General features: G+C 37.6%; 1 protein-coding gene across 2 annotated transcripts; it reads right to left on the bottom strand.

Annotated features, from left to right (window-relative positions):
• Positions 1-2,762: 2,762 nt before the first annotated feature.
• CRIPT (CXXC repeat containing interactor of PDZ3 domain) lies at positions 2,763-16,069 on the bottom strand. Of its 2 annotated transcripts, XM_044660650.1 has the most exons (5): positions 15,985-16,069; positions 6,679-6,744; positions 4,913-4,967; positions 4,574-4,677; positions 2,763-4,299 (listed from the first exon to the last, which is right to left on the bottom strand). In XM_044660650.1, exons 1-5 carry the CDS (start codon positions 15,998-16,000, stop codon positions 4,235-4,237), a joined length of 306 nt encoding a protein of 101 aa, XP_044516585.1. In that variant the 5' UTR covers positions 16,001-16,069; the 3' UTR covers positions 2,763-4,234. The 2 variants fall into 2 exon arrangements, with proteins under 2 accessions (XP_044516585.1, XP_044516588.1); XM_044660653.1 differs by lacking the exon at positions 4,574-4,677.
• Positions 16,070-16,284: the final 215 nt, after the last annotated feature.

Here is a 16,284-nt window from a genome sequence, read left to right as displayed (position 1 = left end):
ATTAGCTAAGTTCAAATTGTCCAGTGACAAGGCACAGGCCAAAAGCAAAGCCAAAAGCCAAAGCCAGATCTCCAGTTGGTCCTTCCGCTCTCTTCAAGCCTCCGGAACCAACTGAACTTTCTCACAGGATTCTAAGGCTTAATTGCCAGAAATTTTCAGTTAACTTTTGCAAGGGCAAAAGTCTTTATTGAATCTTTGCATTACAAGTTTTAGGAGAATAAAACTGGCAACAACACCCCAAGCAGATTGAGTAGATAGGCAAGATAGAAACATCTAAGAGATTGTGTGTGTGTGGATGATGATTTGGCCTAGTATGAGAGGAATCAGAGTGGAAAAGAAGGAACAATCACAAAAGATACTGCAAAAGAAAAGGAATCAGGACATCTTGCCTCAAACTAATTAGATTTAAAAAGAAAGATAGGCTGTAATGGTTGCTATTGTCTGACAAGTTTAGACTTCTGAGATGGCTTGAAGGGTCTTCCCTATTTAATATTTCAGGTTTGACCAAGCCGGTTTAGTGCCTCAGGTTGGAGACTGGAGTGAGATAGGACAATAACAGAACTGACAATTAGCAAAAGATTTAATTGGCCACAGTAAGGGAAGGACATTCAGAGTAGAGAAAGGATCTCTATCTAGAATAGTCTTGGTATCCTGTGTGCTATCCATAATGAAATTTCAGCCAAGCATGATGAAATAGCTATAGCTCCTTATGCCCCTTTTTAAAAACCCAGGTGACCAGGAATCAATTTGTCAGCTGTCTATAGGCCTGAGCCAATTAAGTTTCAATGATGGCTTCAATAATACTATTTAAAGTCTAGCATACCTGTGTGAAGGATCCTGGTAGATACTCTGGTCACGTTACCTGACCCTATCTCTCACAACTTCTGCCCATTCTGTCTTTCTGTCCTCATCCTTATCCTTTCTCTCATATTTAACTCAATATGGATTTAAGGCCACTTGCCATCCAGGCTACCCTCCTGTGGAAACTTTCACTCTATTAAAACTGTGGTGCCTCAAAAATGAACACAATATTGCAGCTATGGTTTGACTAGGTTAGGGCGCAAAGGGACTGTCCCCTCTTTATTCCTGAATACTATGCTTATTTTTAATGCAGTCCAAGATCACATTAGCTTTTTTTGGCTGTGGATTCACTGAGTTTGCAGTTAACTAAAACTCAAAAATTTTTCCCCCCAGGCAAATTATAGTCTAATGATGTAAGACTTTACTTTTATTCCTAATGAATTTCATCTTCACTAGTCTGTCAGGATCTTTTTGATGAATGGGGGTGTTGTGTTGAAGGAAAAGGTACTTTGATCAGCTAGTAAACATTTATTATCTATTGTGTCAGGTTCCGTATCTTTACATCTGAATGGGGGCTCTGATCCCCTGACCTGCTTGCTGCAGGGGGAAACCAGACCTCAGTCTCAGAGGTCAGAGAAAAGTTCTTCTCTGTCCAGAGACTAAAAATCTTTGGCTTGTGATGGAAAGACAACTGGATATGGCAGCAGAGTGAGGGCTTTGACTCTTAGATTCTGCTAGATGCTGATTTTGACTGTGAATAAATCACTCTTTTCTAGGCTCAGTTTCATCATCTGTAGAAAGAGAGCCTTAGATCTAAGATGGTAAGAGTTAATGATATGATTTTTCTCCCATTCATGCTTACCTTCACACCTTTTATAACACTGATAAGTCTTCACACAAAAGTCTATGTTTCAGTCAAACTGACCATATCATTTCCCAAATCTGGCATTTCATATGCATCCCCATGCCTTTGGGTAGATTGTCCCCATGCCTAGAGTGCTCTTCCTCTAACTTCTAGAGTACTGGAAGTCTTTCCTGAGCTTCTTCCTTAGGGCTCTCTTCTTCCTCAGATTATTTTATTATTTTTTTTTATCGGCAGATAGGTGGTGCAGGAGATAAAAGCACTGAACTTGGAGTCAGGAAAATTTGAGTTCAAATCCTACCTCAGGCACTTACCTAGGTGTGTGACTTGAGCAAGTTACTTAACCTCAGTTTTCCCTTCTATAATGGAGATAATAGCACCTAACTCGCAGAGTTATGAAGATCAAGTAGCATATGTAAGATGTTTTGCAAACCTTAACATGCTATATAAATGCTAGATAGCATTATTTTTAAATTTACTTATTTGTATAAATAGCAGTATCATCCTAGGAGAAGAACATAAGCTACTTTAGGGTATTTTGAATTTGTATCCTTAGCACCTTATATAGCATCTTTACATAGAATGTACAACTTTAAAACATGCTTGTTGAATGGAATTAAATCATGTGACATAAAATTAGTACTACAAATAATAGTAATAACAGCTAGAATAGCACTTTAAAGTTTGAAAAATGTGAAAATATGAAATGTGAAAAAAAGGATTCTAATTTTTTTCCCTTTTCTTGGAAATGACACGTCATCATTAGTTGTAATCCTGGCTTTCAAACTGATTTTCATCATCTGAGAACTTGCAGTGATGATGCACACATCATTATTTAGAATTTCTGGGGTTCTATTTAGAAGTATTAAGCCTCAAGATATGTAGATATATGACAAACTTCCTGTGGACATGTGGGGGACTTTGAAACTGCATTTTCCATGGTCCATCGGGTTTCCTGTTTTGGATGATGTCTTCAAGGTAAAGCCCGGCTTTAAATATTGGGAAGTCAGGTTTGACTTCCTCTTTGCTACCTGAGCATGCTCCCGGGGAAATGTAGAAAGGATTAAGGAAGGTACGGAATGTAATGGTGGAGGCGGGATTTTTGAAATAGCCAGTTGCGTGGTCCGATTTTATTCTATCAACATGGGCCTAAATAAAATATTAGTTTTCCTCATAATATCAGCCTTTATCATTTTTAATCGTTACAGATGTGGGGGCAATGTATTTCTGATTTGCTTATCATAAAACAAAGTCATGGTCGAGAAGTATTTATAAATATAAATCCTGAAAAAGAAAAGTAACATAAGAAATTGTAGGACAATTAAGTGACAAGTACAACTTTTAATTAGTTTTCATAATTATATCAAAACTTAAATAAAAATGTAGAGTACTTCTACCCCACATTCTGCCATGTGTAAGGACACCACCAGTTTCACATATTTCTGACATACCCCAACTTTTAAAAGGAAAAGATTTTTTACTTTCCTGCATAATTATCTCCTAATAAGCATCTACTTTCAACAGAAAGAAATCCCCAAATTTTGAAGGTTCAGCAAGAACATTCTTCCTTGACATACAGTATTGGACTTAGGGACCTTTACGTAAAAAATTCTGGCAATGTGTATCCATTTATAACATCTACAGGATTCATATTATTGCTGTTTTGGTGGGGTGGGGGGAGAGAATTTGATCTCTGCTTCTGAGGCTTTCACGCCATGGTGATGTCTCCCCATGCTGGTTAACATGGACATCAGGTACCACTCTTCTGGGCTTCCTAATACTGACTGAATTCACAGAATCACATCTCCTTCTGAACTATTCCTGGGGTTTCTACCTAGGAGTTGGGGAAACTCAGGTAAAAGGATAGGAGGAGAATTAGCTGTATTTTTGCTACTCCCTATAAAGACTCTTTTCCCTTTCAATAGGAATGAAAATCTTAAAATTCAAACTCTCAAACCTTTTCCAGAGCAATCTATCAGTAGGTGGGTAAGTAGACTGGCCACTTTAGCTACCATGGTCTCTGATAAAGTTCTATTAAACCTCTCTTTCTTCTTTTGTGTTTTTTTTTAGTCCTATTAAATTTCAAACGTTATCTGCCCTTTTATATTTGATTCGCTAAAGGATGCTGGTGCTAAGAGTGATGCATCCTATCAAGGGAGGCTAATGATGATTTTGGTTACCAAGGTTTACTGTTGTAAGGGGAAATATTAACAAATCCTTAACATTCCCATCCCTTTGGCAAACATATCTGCAGAAAAAAGGAGAGGAAAAAATTTGATATATAGTAAGTACAAAGTGCATAAAGGATTGGGAAAAATTGAAATCTGCCCTGTAAGTTGAGTAAAATGTTTGTATGGATGCTAACAATTGTAGACAGTAATACAATTTGTACTATGCAGGGCTTCTTGAAAGGAAAGAGGAAAATTTTGAATAATGGTCTAATATTAGTCATTTGTCTTGACATATTGTTTTAAAACCAGTATGTGCAAGTTTTACCTTGGAAAACTTAGAGCAGAAAATAAAAATCATATAGAAATATAAAAGTGGAAGCCAGAAAGTTATTCAGTGCAACTAAACAGATGTTTGCTTGTAGTTCTTGGTATCCAAAACCTTTTTCCCACACATTGAGCAGATGCCTGAAATGAAAGAAAAAAAAAAGGCATACATCATGTCATAAATCTCTGTCATAACAACAGCTGTTGGGTTTCTTTAGGGAAATTCTGAAGATTTCAAAGTTTCATTTTATCTATGGCTGAATTCTTAGTTAGATTTTCTTGACTTTTAGAAGAAAGTAAAATGAAGTATCAGTGTTTTCTAATGGATATGCCCCTTGGTATAGTCACCAATCATTCTTGAATTGTAGGTATAAAATTTTTTTATAAAAGCAAGATGAGAATAAAGCAAATTTACCTTTTTTGTAAGCACAGCCTTGGCAATAATGAGAACCTGGCTGATGCACAGAACTTTTACAAATTCTGCAAGTGGAGAATTTATTCTTTCCATATGGGTCGAATCTAAATAAAGAGAAAATTGGGAGAGCATATAGGTGATGATGGCTCACCCTCAGGTGGCACCTGCAATGCATGTCAACAAATGCATGACATCATGTACCAAGAATTTCCTATTCCAACTATCAACTTAAATGCTAGAAATTACTGTGTCATAAGTGTTTATCAGATTCACATTGAACGATGTAATAGTAGGAGTAATGAAAATTTCCCTGGTAACACCGAGAAGGCTGCTGCTCACCTTGCTTTCTTTGATGTTAAAGCTTTGTTTTCATTTAATTTCCTTCCACCACTTTCTAAACACAAACAAAAAAAATATATTTCAGTTCATTATGTAATATCAACATAATCAGTTAAAAAGTTTATTCTTTGAAATCTTGCTGTATAATCAAATAGCCTTTATGGAAAACCCCCCAAAAATCTGATTTAAAAGTTAAATTAAGAGCACACTTTAATGATTTTATTTGAAATAACAAAAATTTGCAGAAAAAGGTCAATTGCACCTTCTGGGATGATAAGAAAGTCCTTCAGGAACAATACTATGTTAAACTTAACTAAATTCAATGAGCACCAGGAAAAATAGCATGGTGCTGGGCACTTGTGTGCTCCATAAACAAGTAAAGACTAAAACATTTTTCATTCATTCAACAAACAATTACTTCAAGTGATTTTTCCAATAAAATTCCAGGTTTTAATTGATTAATTTAATTTACTAAATAAGTTAATTAAATTAACTTTATTCATTCAAAAAATAAAACTGGGAAGCTAAGAATAACTCCAACTTCTATAATGCTTTAAGTTTTACAAAGTATTTTCTTTACAATATTCTTATAAAGTTGAGAGACTAAAGTGTTACTCCTCAACTTGAAGGAAATGTGAAGTTTAGGGCTTGAATGTCCTGCAAATAGTCAAATGACTATGTTATCAGAAAGAGTTTTATTTCAGTGAGCTTTTTCCAATGGAACTCATTGACTCATATGATGCCACATTTCTCTATGATATATCCTTTCCATGAAATAACAACCTATCTCTCCTGTCATAGGTACATTGCTCTAAGTAAAACCAAGCTAAGAACCTGAGGAAATAAAATTCTTTAATAGCTTCTTATTCTAACTTTTCACAAGTCACTTATATTCTACATTTCAAAGACACAGGGATAATACATACCAAACATTCCATTTGACCCCCTAGTAGGTTGAATTCCAGGTTTTAATTTAGTTGGCTGAAAGAAATATACTATAAAATTGTCAAGGGTGATTATATTTATTAAAGGGATTTTCTTAATCTCTCCCTCTGTCTCCTTAAGAGGCTAGAGAGCAGGGTTTCTAAGTAGATCAGAACTGAAAGTAGTGAGCCAGAGCTGAAGATTCCATTACCAGGGAGACCAGGACTGAGGAGGGGAAGTAGCCGGCCCTCTGACAGGAAGTTAGGGGGGACAGTTGGTCAGTGAGGAGATTAAGGAAGCAGCTGCCAACAATCGAAGTTCTTTTGCTTCTGGGATCTCAAGAGAGCAGGTCTGTCTCTGAGGCAAGGATTTGCTGGCAGCTGGCTACTCTCATTTGGGCTGCTATAGAAAACTGATTGAAGGAGTAAGTGAGTGATGGCTGCCTACTATTTTAGGGAGTTAGGTATTTAGTGAATAATTTATAGAATAGAGTAGAGTAGATTAGGCTTGCGTTGGGCCAGGCAGAAGAACTTATCCTGAGGAGACAGAGGTAGTTTTAGATATATTTACTTGGGTATAAGATTAATAATCTCTCTTTTCTATCTTTCTATCTGTACTTCTTTCTCAAATTAAACAAAGTTTCTGTTAAATTGCTCTCCTTACTTTGTCGAACTCCTTAATTAACCCTTACATATTCAAATAGTAAATTAATTTAAAAAAGAAATGAATACTTTGCAAGATACTGTCTCTCTCTAAGTGTGGAATTAATACATTAGTGAAAATAGATAAATTCAAATGTCAGCAGAATCAGCATTTAGATTAGTTTGTTAAAGATGTAGTACCTGTAGTGTTCCTTGCTCCATCCTTCCAAGTATCTGGAGTAATAACTGTACCAAGTTTTTTTTCACCTATTATGAAAACAAAGGCAATTAGGGGAATTGTGGAATTATTACCTAACATGAATTACTATCGTCAAAAGAATACACAGTGAAGTAACAATATCCTTTGGTCTAGGTCAGAGATGGCATCAAACATAGCTTCATGAGGCCCATAACACTACCAAGTATTGCCCGAAAGAGATGAAAATGTAATTGGGAAATATTTAGCAAAATAAATAAAAATACAATAAAATATCGATAATAATACATTTTAAAACAAAGTCGATATGTGGCCTACAGAGATTCTTATGTATGATTTAGTGGCTGTACTTCTATTTGTCTGACACCACTATTCTGGGATTTGCAATAATAAAGAGTGCCATACTACAATAAAAAGTCAATAGCACTGATTGGGAGAGACAAGAATAATACATTATCATAAATATAGGTCTTCCAAAGTAAGAGATATAGTTTGGCTTTCAGTGAAATAATTTCTAAAATAGCAAGGGATACTACAAGGAAATTTTTATTGTTTTAAGTATGCTTTAAGCAAAATTAGTGAGTAAAAACCTAAATTTTGTATGTATTAATATTTGCAAAAGGTGTCCCTCTGCTCTTTATCTCTATAATACCATAAATGCCTTGGACTTTGTACCATGAATGCAATTTACCATGAGACACTTAATAGTATGCATGCCAACTAGAACTCCCTATTGCCCTTCTCCTACCAATCTCTTTTAGAGGAGGGTGAACCATAGTTGGAAAATTCCTTTATTTACACTGACTTTACTCTCTCATCATTACAGGATCTGGTAGGATAGGCACCCAGGTCAACTGGCAATCCTATTCTATGGCTATTAAACTCCTATCTCCTTCTGCCCTAATCCCAGTGATTTAGAGCAGCTTACTACCAAAATGAAAACTCCTTATCCATATTACTCCCTACTATTCCCACTGTGCCTTTCAGAACAAACTATAATGTGTTAAAAAACTTCATACTAGATCACTGCCTCTACCTTTTAGTGTTCACAGAAGCCTTGTTCTCTCTAGAAGAGATGTTTTCCACTGCTAGTTGGTCTTTTCATACTCTCTCAAACTGGGTACAATTAGAGTCCCTGTCACATGTCAGTTTTTCTCTAAAAAAAAAAAATGAATCTATCCCCAAGACCTGACTGGTTGAGGAGAGTATGGCTTGATATGTTGATTCAGTTTTTGGTTTGCCTTGACACAGAAGTTTGGAATAATTCTTCCCTTTATAGTCTGGATTTTACAATTAACCAATTCAATGACAAATTGCCTTTTGTCTTAGAATTCTTTGTCTTCTTTCTTACTACTTGTTCATGACTCTCCAGTTCTGGTTTGCTGTGTCCTCCTCCTCCCTCAAATTTTCTTTTTCTGATTCTACACTTAAACTGCTGGAAAGCACCATGGACACCATCATATTATACAATCTAAGATGGGACCTCATTGTTACAAGCTAATATCTTCAGTCTTCCTTGATTCTATATCCTGTTATATTGGAGCAGCAGAGAGTTCTAGTTGTTATCTGGGTCAGTAAGTATATGATGTACCTAGGGTTTGAGTTCTTCCTTTTCCTAGTCAGTCAACAGGTACTGTGCTAAGGATCAGGGATACAAAGTGACAAAAGATGGTCCCTGCCCTCAAGGAGCTCACAATTTAAAGAGGTTGATTACAAACAAAACAAATATACACAAGCTCTATATAGGATAATTAGGAAATAATGAACAGAGAAAAGCCATTAGAATTCAGAAGGGGGTTAGGAAAGGTTTCCTGTGGAAGATGGACTTTAAGCTGAGACTTAAAAGAAGCCAGCAAAGTCAATAGGTAAATTTCCGGGAATATGTCCACCACATTGATTAGGTCCATTATGCCTTCATATTATACATTAAAGGAGAGGCACACTGTGGGCATGAGGAGAAGCTAGAGAAAATTCCCTGAGCAGAGAGATGGAGTATCTTACTCATGGTATAGCAAGGAGACCAGTATCATTGGATCAAAGAGTACAAGGAGGGGATTAAGATGGTAGGAGGGGGCTAGGTTATGAAGGGCTTTGAACACCAGAGGATTTAGTATTTGATCTGGGAGGCAACAGGAAGCCATTAAGTCTACCAGGGGGTAAGGGTGGGGGTGACATGGTCAGACTTGGACTTTAGGAAAATCACTTTAATGGCTGCATGGAGGATGGATTAGAGTAAGAACACATGAGACAGGCAGATCCACCACTAGCTGCCTGCAATATAGGCACAATGTGATGAAGGCCTCTCCCAGGATGGTGGTAGTGTCAGAGGAAAAAGGGGGCACACTCAAGTGATGTTGCAAAAGTGAAACTGACAGGCCTAGAAAACAGAAGTGGTGTGGGGGAATGAGAGGAAAAGGTAAAGGATTGTTTGAAGGTTGTGAGCCTAAGGGACCAGGATGATAGTGCTGTTCTCTATAGTAATAGGGAGGGTAGAAAGGAGGTAGTGTTTAGGGGAAAATATAATGAGTTCTGTTTTAGACATATTTAGTTTAAGATGGCCACTAGACGTTCAGTTTGAGATGTCTAAAAGGCAGCTGGAGATACAAGATTGGAAGTCAGCTGTGAGTTTGGAGCAGGAAAGGCAGATTTGAGAAGCAGCAACCTAGAGATGATTAAATCCATAGGAGTTGATGTGATCTGCCAAGTCTTTACCTAGAGGGAGTAGAGAAGGAGCCAGGATAGAACTCCAGAGGAAACTTATGGGTTAAAGAGTGTGATCTAGAAGAAAAATCCAGATAAAGAAACAGAGGAGTGGTCAGCTATGTGGCAGGAAAACCAGGAGAGAATGGTATCTCAAAAACCTAGAGGAAGAGCTATCAACTTTTGTCAAAAGCTGCAGGGAGGTCAAGGAGAATAAGGTCTGAAAAAAGGCCACTGAATGTGGCAACTGAGTAACTTTGGGGAGAGTAGTTTCTGTGTAATGTTAAGGTTGGAAGCCAGATTGTAAGTAAGAGGTTAAGAAGAGAGTGAAGTGAGAGGGCATGAGGTTAGGCTATTCTTTCTCTCCTCCTTGAAAGATGAAACTGCTACTAATTTACTGGGGGGAAGGGCGGAACCCCACCAAGATCACATGTCATAAGCTCTCCTCTCATACACGAATGGCCAACTCACTAAAGCATTTGGTTCAAAAACAGTTTGAGAGGCTTTCAATGGCCCTTGTTGTTAGCTCTTCATTTAGACATTTCCACACCTAGTTTCACCTGACTTCTAAGATGACAGAGCTAATAATAATCAAAAAAAGAAAGAAAGAGTAGACCCTTTTCTTAGGGTTATTCTTAGGAGGAAGCACGAGAGATAGTTTGGAGGATCAGAGCCATTCCTTATAGAGATCCACTGCCTCATAGATCAATCCTGCTTCAACCTCAGGTGCTTGTACTTCTGAAAGGCTTTGGAACTAAGCCCAGCGAATGCAAAAAATTTCTTTATAGTTCTTCTGAGACTGTTCACTCTAACTCACTACTACCACAAACCTTTGGCTAAAAGTATATGGACCATATAGAATGAACTACTTGCTAAGGCTGCAGCCTAGAGACATGTGAGTATGGTATAAATTCCAAGGTAATGGTGCCTTTAATGAATAATAAAAAAAAAGCTAGCAATAGTTAATAATAAATAAATTAATAATAATATTAATAATTTAATAACAAAATAAAAATAGTACATAATTTAATGTCAAAACCAGTAGTAGAGAGAACTGAGGTTTATTTCTGAATCTACCAAAGATTAGCTGAGTGATCCCAGGCATTTTGCCTCATCTTTTTTTGTGCTAGGGTGGTAATACTTGGGCACCAATCCCCATTTATATTTAAAAGTAAAATTTGATAATTATAGTATACTGTAATAATTCACATTTGAACAGTGTTTTAATGTTTGCCAAAGCCTTTACTTGTTAAGGTACACTGAGGTAGATAATGTAAGTTTTATTGTTTTAGAGATATGAAACCGAGGCACAGAGGTGTTAAGTCACCTGCTGAGGGTTATACAATGAGGAAGTGCCAGAAATGGGACTTAAATTCAATCTTCTGATTCCAAGATCAGTTGTCCTTCCACTATAATACTACAATATAAACTATACCCCTGACCTGGATTTAAGTTTTTCTCTATTTCATAAAATACATAACCAACAGGCATTTATTATCCTGGCCAGGCAGTATGCTGAGTGCTGAGGATAAGAATACAAAGAATGAAACAATCTCTACTTCCAAGGAGCTTACATTCTAATGAGGAAGACAACAAGAGCATATTTAAGTATAAGGTGAGAAAATACCAAGTAATTACATATAAGGTAAATAGAATCAAGCTCTAAAAAGAGAGGTATGTATCTGTTCTTGGTAATCCTCTAAGATCTGGATATGACTGATCTTGCCCTTACTTCTAGAGGTACCTGAAGACAAGTGAGACAGTCTCTGGAAGATAGACACTTCTATAGCAAAAAAACCAAAGTCAGCATGCTAAAAGGATTCTAGTTACTGAGTAGGCTCAGAAGTAAATGTCCTGCCTTGTAATATCTAGAGCATCCAAAGTGTACTACATGTTAGGGAATAACCCCTTAAAAGGCAATGAACCTCAAAGTGGGGAGCATTATATTCATTATCATGCTTCTTAGTATTAAAAGATTCATCTGGTACTAAGTGGCTAGTGTGCTTGCAAGTAGAAGAATGCCAAGGGAGAAGCTGGGGCTACTTAGCTCTGTAACTGGAAATTCACATAATCTCCCTAAGTCAATTATTACCTGGAAATAAGGGACAAATTAACTCAAAGATCCAATGAAATTAAAACTATTAAAGATAAAATGATTCATTTGAAAGCAGACATAGACAGAAATGCTAATCTAGGACTTCTCCAGAAATATCTCACACATATTTCAAGCCATCTATTTTGCTTTCTTGGCGCCACCAAGTGACAAAACTGTGAAATACTGTCAAATTAAATGAGAATATAGTTAAATCACTGGGCAAATTAATATCTTTTTTTTCTTTCATTTTTAAACCCTTAACTTCTGTGTATTGGCTCTTAGGTGGGAGAGTGGTAAGGGTGGGCAATGGGGGTCAAGTGACTTGCCCAGGGTCACACAGCTGGGAAGTGTCTGAGGTCAGATTTGAACCTAGGACCTCCTGTCTTTAGGCCTGACTCTCAATCCACTGAGCTACCCAGCTGCCCCCAAATTAATATACTTTGAAAAGTCAATCTAAGACCCAGAGCAACCATGCTAAAAAAATTATTAATTTTTTGTTATAAAATGTAAGTTTCTAGAGTTTTTACACCCAATGTTAGTTTATTTTATGTTTACTTGATCATTTGTTTTTGTTGAAGTTAGTTTCCTTGCATTTTTCTTGGAAAACTTTTTTGTAGGAAGTAGAAGACACATGACCCTACCAAAATCAAATGTGAAAGAAAAGTGAAAATTTTCCCAATGTATTAAGCTGTAACAAAAAGCAGCCAAAAACTGTTGCTTGCAGCCAAATTGGCAGTGAATGTCCAAGGCAAAAGCTAACTACACTCATTCATCCATCAATGTACTTTCTGAGCAAAGACAATGAATGATGCAAAAAGCACAGGACCAGAATCCAAACCACACCAATGGCAGTCTGTATTTACATGCATTGCTTTTAGACTGGTAAGGATGGGATAGGGTGGTAAACTTATTTCTCATGAGATCATGTCACAACATATATCCTGTTCTCCCTCCTATCCTACCTGTTGCTGAGCTCTCCCTTGAAACAATTTTAAAAAGAAGCTTTAAGATTTACAAAGCATGTCATATACATTATTTCATTTGAGCTTTCTTTTTTCAATCCTGAGTTAGGTCCAACAGCTTTTATTAGTCCTCATTTACAGATGAGGAAACCAAACAGTGAGGTGGTTCAGTGATGTGCCACTAGTCCCAGTGCTAGGAAGTGTTGGAGGTGGTCCTTTAATTAGCTTTCTCCTAATTTCTAAGGTTAAGTGCTTTTTTCATTATCTCCCACTGTCTTAAAAGGCCTGGCACAATATAGCCTAAGGGTGTGACCATGGGCAAGTCAGAACCTTTCTGAGTCTTGATTTCCTCATTGGTAAAACGGGACAGTATTTGCAATAGCCACATTATAAGGATATTTTGAACAGATATATTTTCAAGTCACTGTATAAAGGAAAGGTGTTGGTTGATTATTGTCCTTTTGACTTGAAGAGGACCAAAATGATATCACTATATTAGGGTCAATGTACAGTTTGCTGAACTGGATGACCAGATCAATATGGGCTCAAAAGATTCTACCACAAGATGGGGACAAATAACTCATCTGAACATTTGGGATGGAGATATCTCTTAAGTTTGTTCCTCTCGTTTCTTTCTGCTTTGCTCTCTGAGTACAGCACTTTCTTTGATGGGGGCATACCATGCTGGATGTTCCTGTGCCAGTGTCTCCTATATCTCACAACTGATACTAAAGTTCTTCAGAGATCTTTGTATTGCTTCTTCTGATGTCTATGTACTTGGCTTGTGTAAATTCTCAGTAAAATGGTCTTTTAGGCAAATGTATATTTGGCATTCAAACAACAGCCCATCAGAGTTGTCTTTTCTGCAATAGAGTTTGAATATTTGGCAGTTCGGTTCAAGAAAGGACAAGGTGATTCTTCAGAATCTTCCTAAGACAATTCAGATGGAAGTGATTCAGTTTCCTGGCATGGGGCTGATAGACTTCCAGGTTTCACAGGCATAAAACAATGAGGTCAGCACAATGATTTTGTAGACTTCGGTTTGGTTGGCAGACTAGTACCTTTTCTCTCCCACACTTTTTTGGGGAGCCTCCCAAAAAGGCTGAAAATGGTATTAATATCAGCTATAGAAGTGATGGTAAATTAGTTAACTCAAAATGATTACAAGCCAAAGTAGAGGGAATTGGTGCATGACTTTCTACTCACTGACAATTGTGCATTCACTGCAGTTTCTGAGACTGAAAAGCATCGATTCTCTGCCACTTGTGCTAATTTTGGCTTGACTTAACACTAAGAAAAGAGGTTTTCCAACAGTCAGCACCATACCATACATATGTGGAATCACTGATTACAGCAAATGGAGAAATTCTGAATGCTATGGACTTGCACATTTACCTTAGTATTATACTTTCCAGGGATGTAAATAGATGATGAGGCTGATGCACTTGTTGCCAAAGAAGAAGTATTATTATATGCAAGAAACTGTACTAGACACAGTAATTAAAGATGAATGAGGCAGTTTAGCTCAGTAAGAAATTTAAAAATCTAGTAGTATAATTAACATACATGTTCCTCTAGCTCCCTTGCATTTTTTCACTATCTCCCTGTATCTTGCACAGTGTAGATGCTTAATGAAAGCTTGTGAAATTGAACTTCAGGAAACTCCTCCATTCTGTTCACCTATGGTAATGATCTTTCCTCATCTGAACTCAAAAGTTCTTCATTATGCTCATGCATTTATTATATTCTAATTTTTATTTTATTGCTAATAAGTTTGTCCATGTACCTGTCTTACCCAGCCTGCCCTGTACTATATTACAAATTCTATGAGGGTTTGAGGCCATGACTTATTTTTGAATCTACTCCTGTTCAGCAGACCAGATACTGAAGTGCCAACTAGGCATGTAAATATTTTGTTTAAAAAAGAAAAATTGATCTCCACTGTTCTTCTAATAACATTACTATCTTCCACATCTAGACTAAAATTCTTATTTTAATTATCAGCTTTTTTCAGTGTATAGCTTATATTACTTAGTGATTTATATTTAAGAGTTAGATTACAAGGGTAGGGAGGCTTCAAATCTGTTGTGCTAAGGACTGGGGATACAGAAGAAATAAGATAGTGCTCTCAAGAAGCTAACTAATATAGGAGATAAGTCAAATAACTATGATTTGCAGTAAAAGGTGAAAAGTGCAAAGAAATACCCCAAGTACTATGAGAAATCTGAAGGAAGATTACTTTCACCTGGAGGGAGGGGAGAAGAAAATCTGGGAAAACTTTAGGAAGGATCTGGTACTTGATGCATTAGAAAGGTTATTCAGGCAATAATATAAAAAGATGGAATGGTGAGACCTCTTAGAAAGCTATTACAATTATTCAGGCAGTAGGTGAGGGCCTGACCAGGGATGATGGCAGTTAAGTGTGGAAAGAAAGAATGGATAATAGTGAGGATAAGAAGGTAGAATCAATAGGTTGAAGCAACCTGCCTAGGGCAAAACACTTCACCAAGTGTTGGTATCATCCATAAGAAAAGGGGATTGGACTATTAAGATCTCTACCGTTCTGGGAATCAAACTTTTGAAAAAATGATATAAATGTTCTGATGACAAAGTCTCAATGGCCTCCCTTTCCACTTGGACACAGTTTCTTCCCCCTACAGTTCCCCTCTCTAGGTGACTAAGTTGGAATATCCCTGGCTCCCCATTGACAATTTCAGGTTCTCCCTCTTCTGCTATTACTCAAGTAGCCTTTCTTCCTTTAAGGTTTACTCAAATCACATTTACCAACCATTCAAAATTCTGATAGTAGTTATTTTTCAGTGCCTGGTTGCAATCTTTCCTCCCCAACTTTACTGATGGACTGACTACCTACCTACAAAGGATATACTGAGGAGAACAAAAATGCGAGCAATAGTTCCTCTCCTAAAGGAGTTTATAATTTCATTAGTGTGTGAAATGTTTATTTAAAAGTGTAATTAAATATCAAATGGCTGGTAGAATCACTACAGTTGTTTTAGATTTTAGAAAGCTCATACACGCACATACATATATATGCATATGTGTGTATACACACACACACACACACACACACACGATCCTTCTGCTGTAAACACTGGGAAGGCTTGTGAGCTGGCGACTGACGAAAGATAATTGAACAACGGCATGGATTTAGAGTGCAGAACCAGAGACTAGACGCCTGTTCTGATATGATACATCACATTGGGCTCTGCCCTCAAGCGGGACAGAGAGTGGAAAGGGAGGGTAGTAGATGATGAGAAATAGCAAAAAAGAAGAAGCAACGGGATAAGGCTTGTTGGTATGGGATAGAAGAGGTAGAAGAGAGGAAAGGTAGGGGAGGTCAGTATAAAACGGGTACAGTTCAGGGCCAGGATCCACCTCGACTGAGGCTGAGGAGGTCAGGGAGCCTCAGAATTTGGGCCTGAGATGGACAGGGATCGTCCATTTGTCTTTGTAACTTCTTTCTCCTCTGCCCCCATCCTCACACCCGTGGGGCGGTAAGCCCACCTACTCACATTTTTCGCAAACCATTCTGTCGGAGGGACCAAGTCGGTTTAACTACTTTCCCAAAAAGAACTGGTTTCTTTGAAATGTAAACAATTCTCCGGCCGGGAGCCTTCTTCCGGGTCAGAAGGCATTCACTTCCGCCACCCTAATTCCACCACCCACTTAGAGCTCCTCCTAAGAAGGGCCGGCCAAAGGAGGGTGGGGCTAGTCTTCTCTTTCCGGCTTGTCTCCTGCTGCGATTGGCTGTTGGAGCCTCCGCATCCATCGCGAGAGTTTAACGAGTGCTTGAGCGCTTGCGCACACGCGAG

The sequence above is a fragment of the Gracilinanus agilis genome, chromosome 2, assembly GCF_016433145.1.
Source record: "Gracilinanus agilis isolate LMUSP501 chromosome 2, AgileGrace, whole genome shotgun sequence".
Taxonomy (NCBI): Eukaryota; Metazoa; Chordata; class Mammalia; order Didelphimorphia; family Didelphidae; genus Gracilinanus; species Gracilinanus agilis.
The sequence above is the reverse complement of the archived record's forward strand: the minus strand, read 5'-3'. Positions and strand labels throughout refer to the sequence as shown.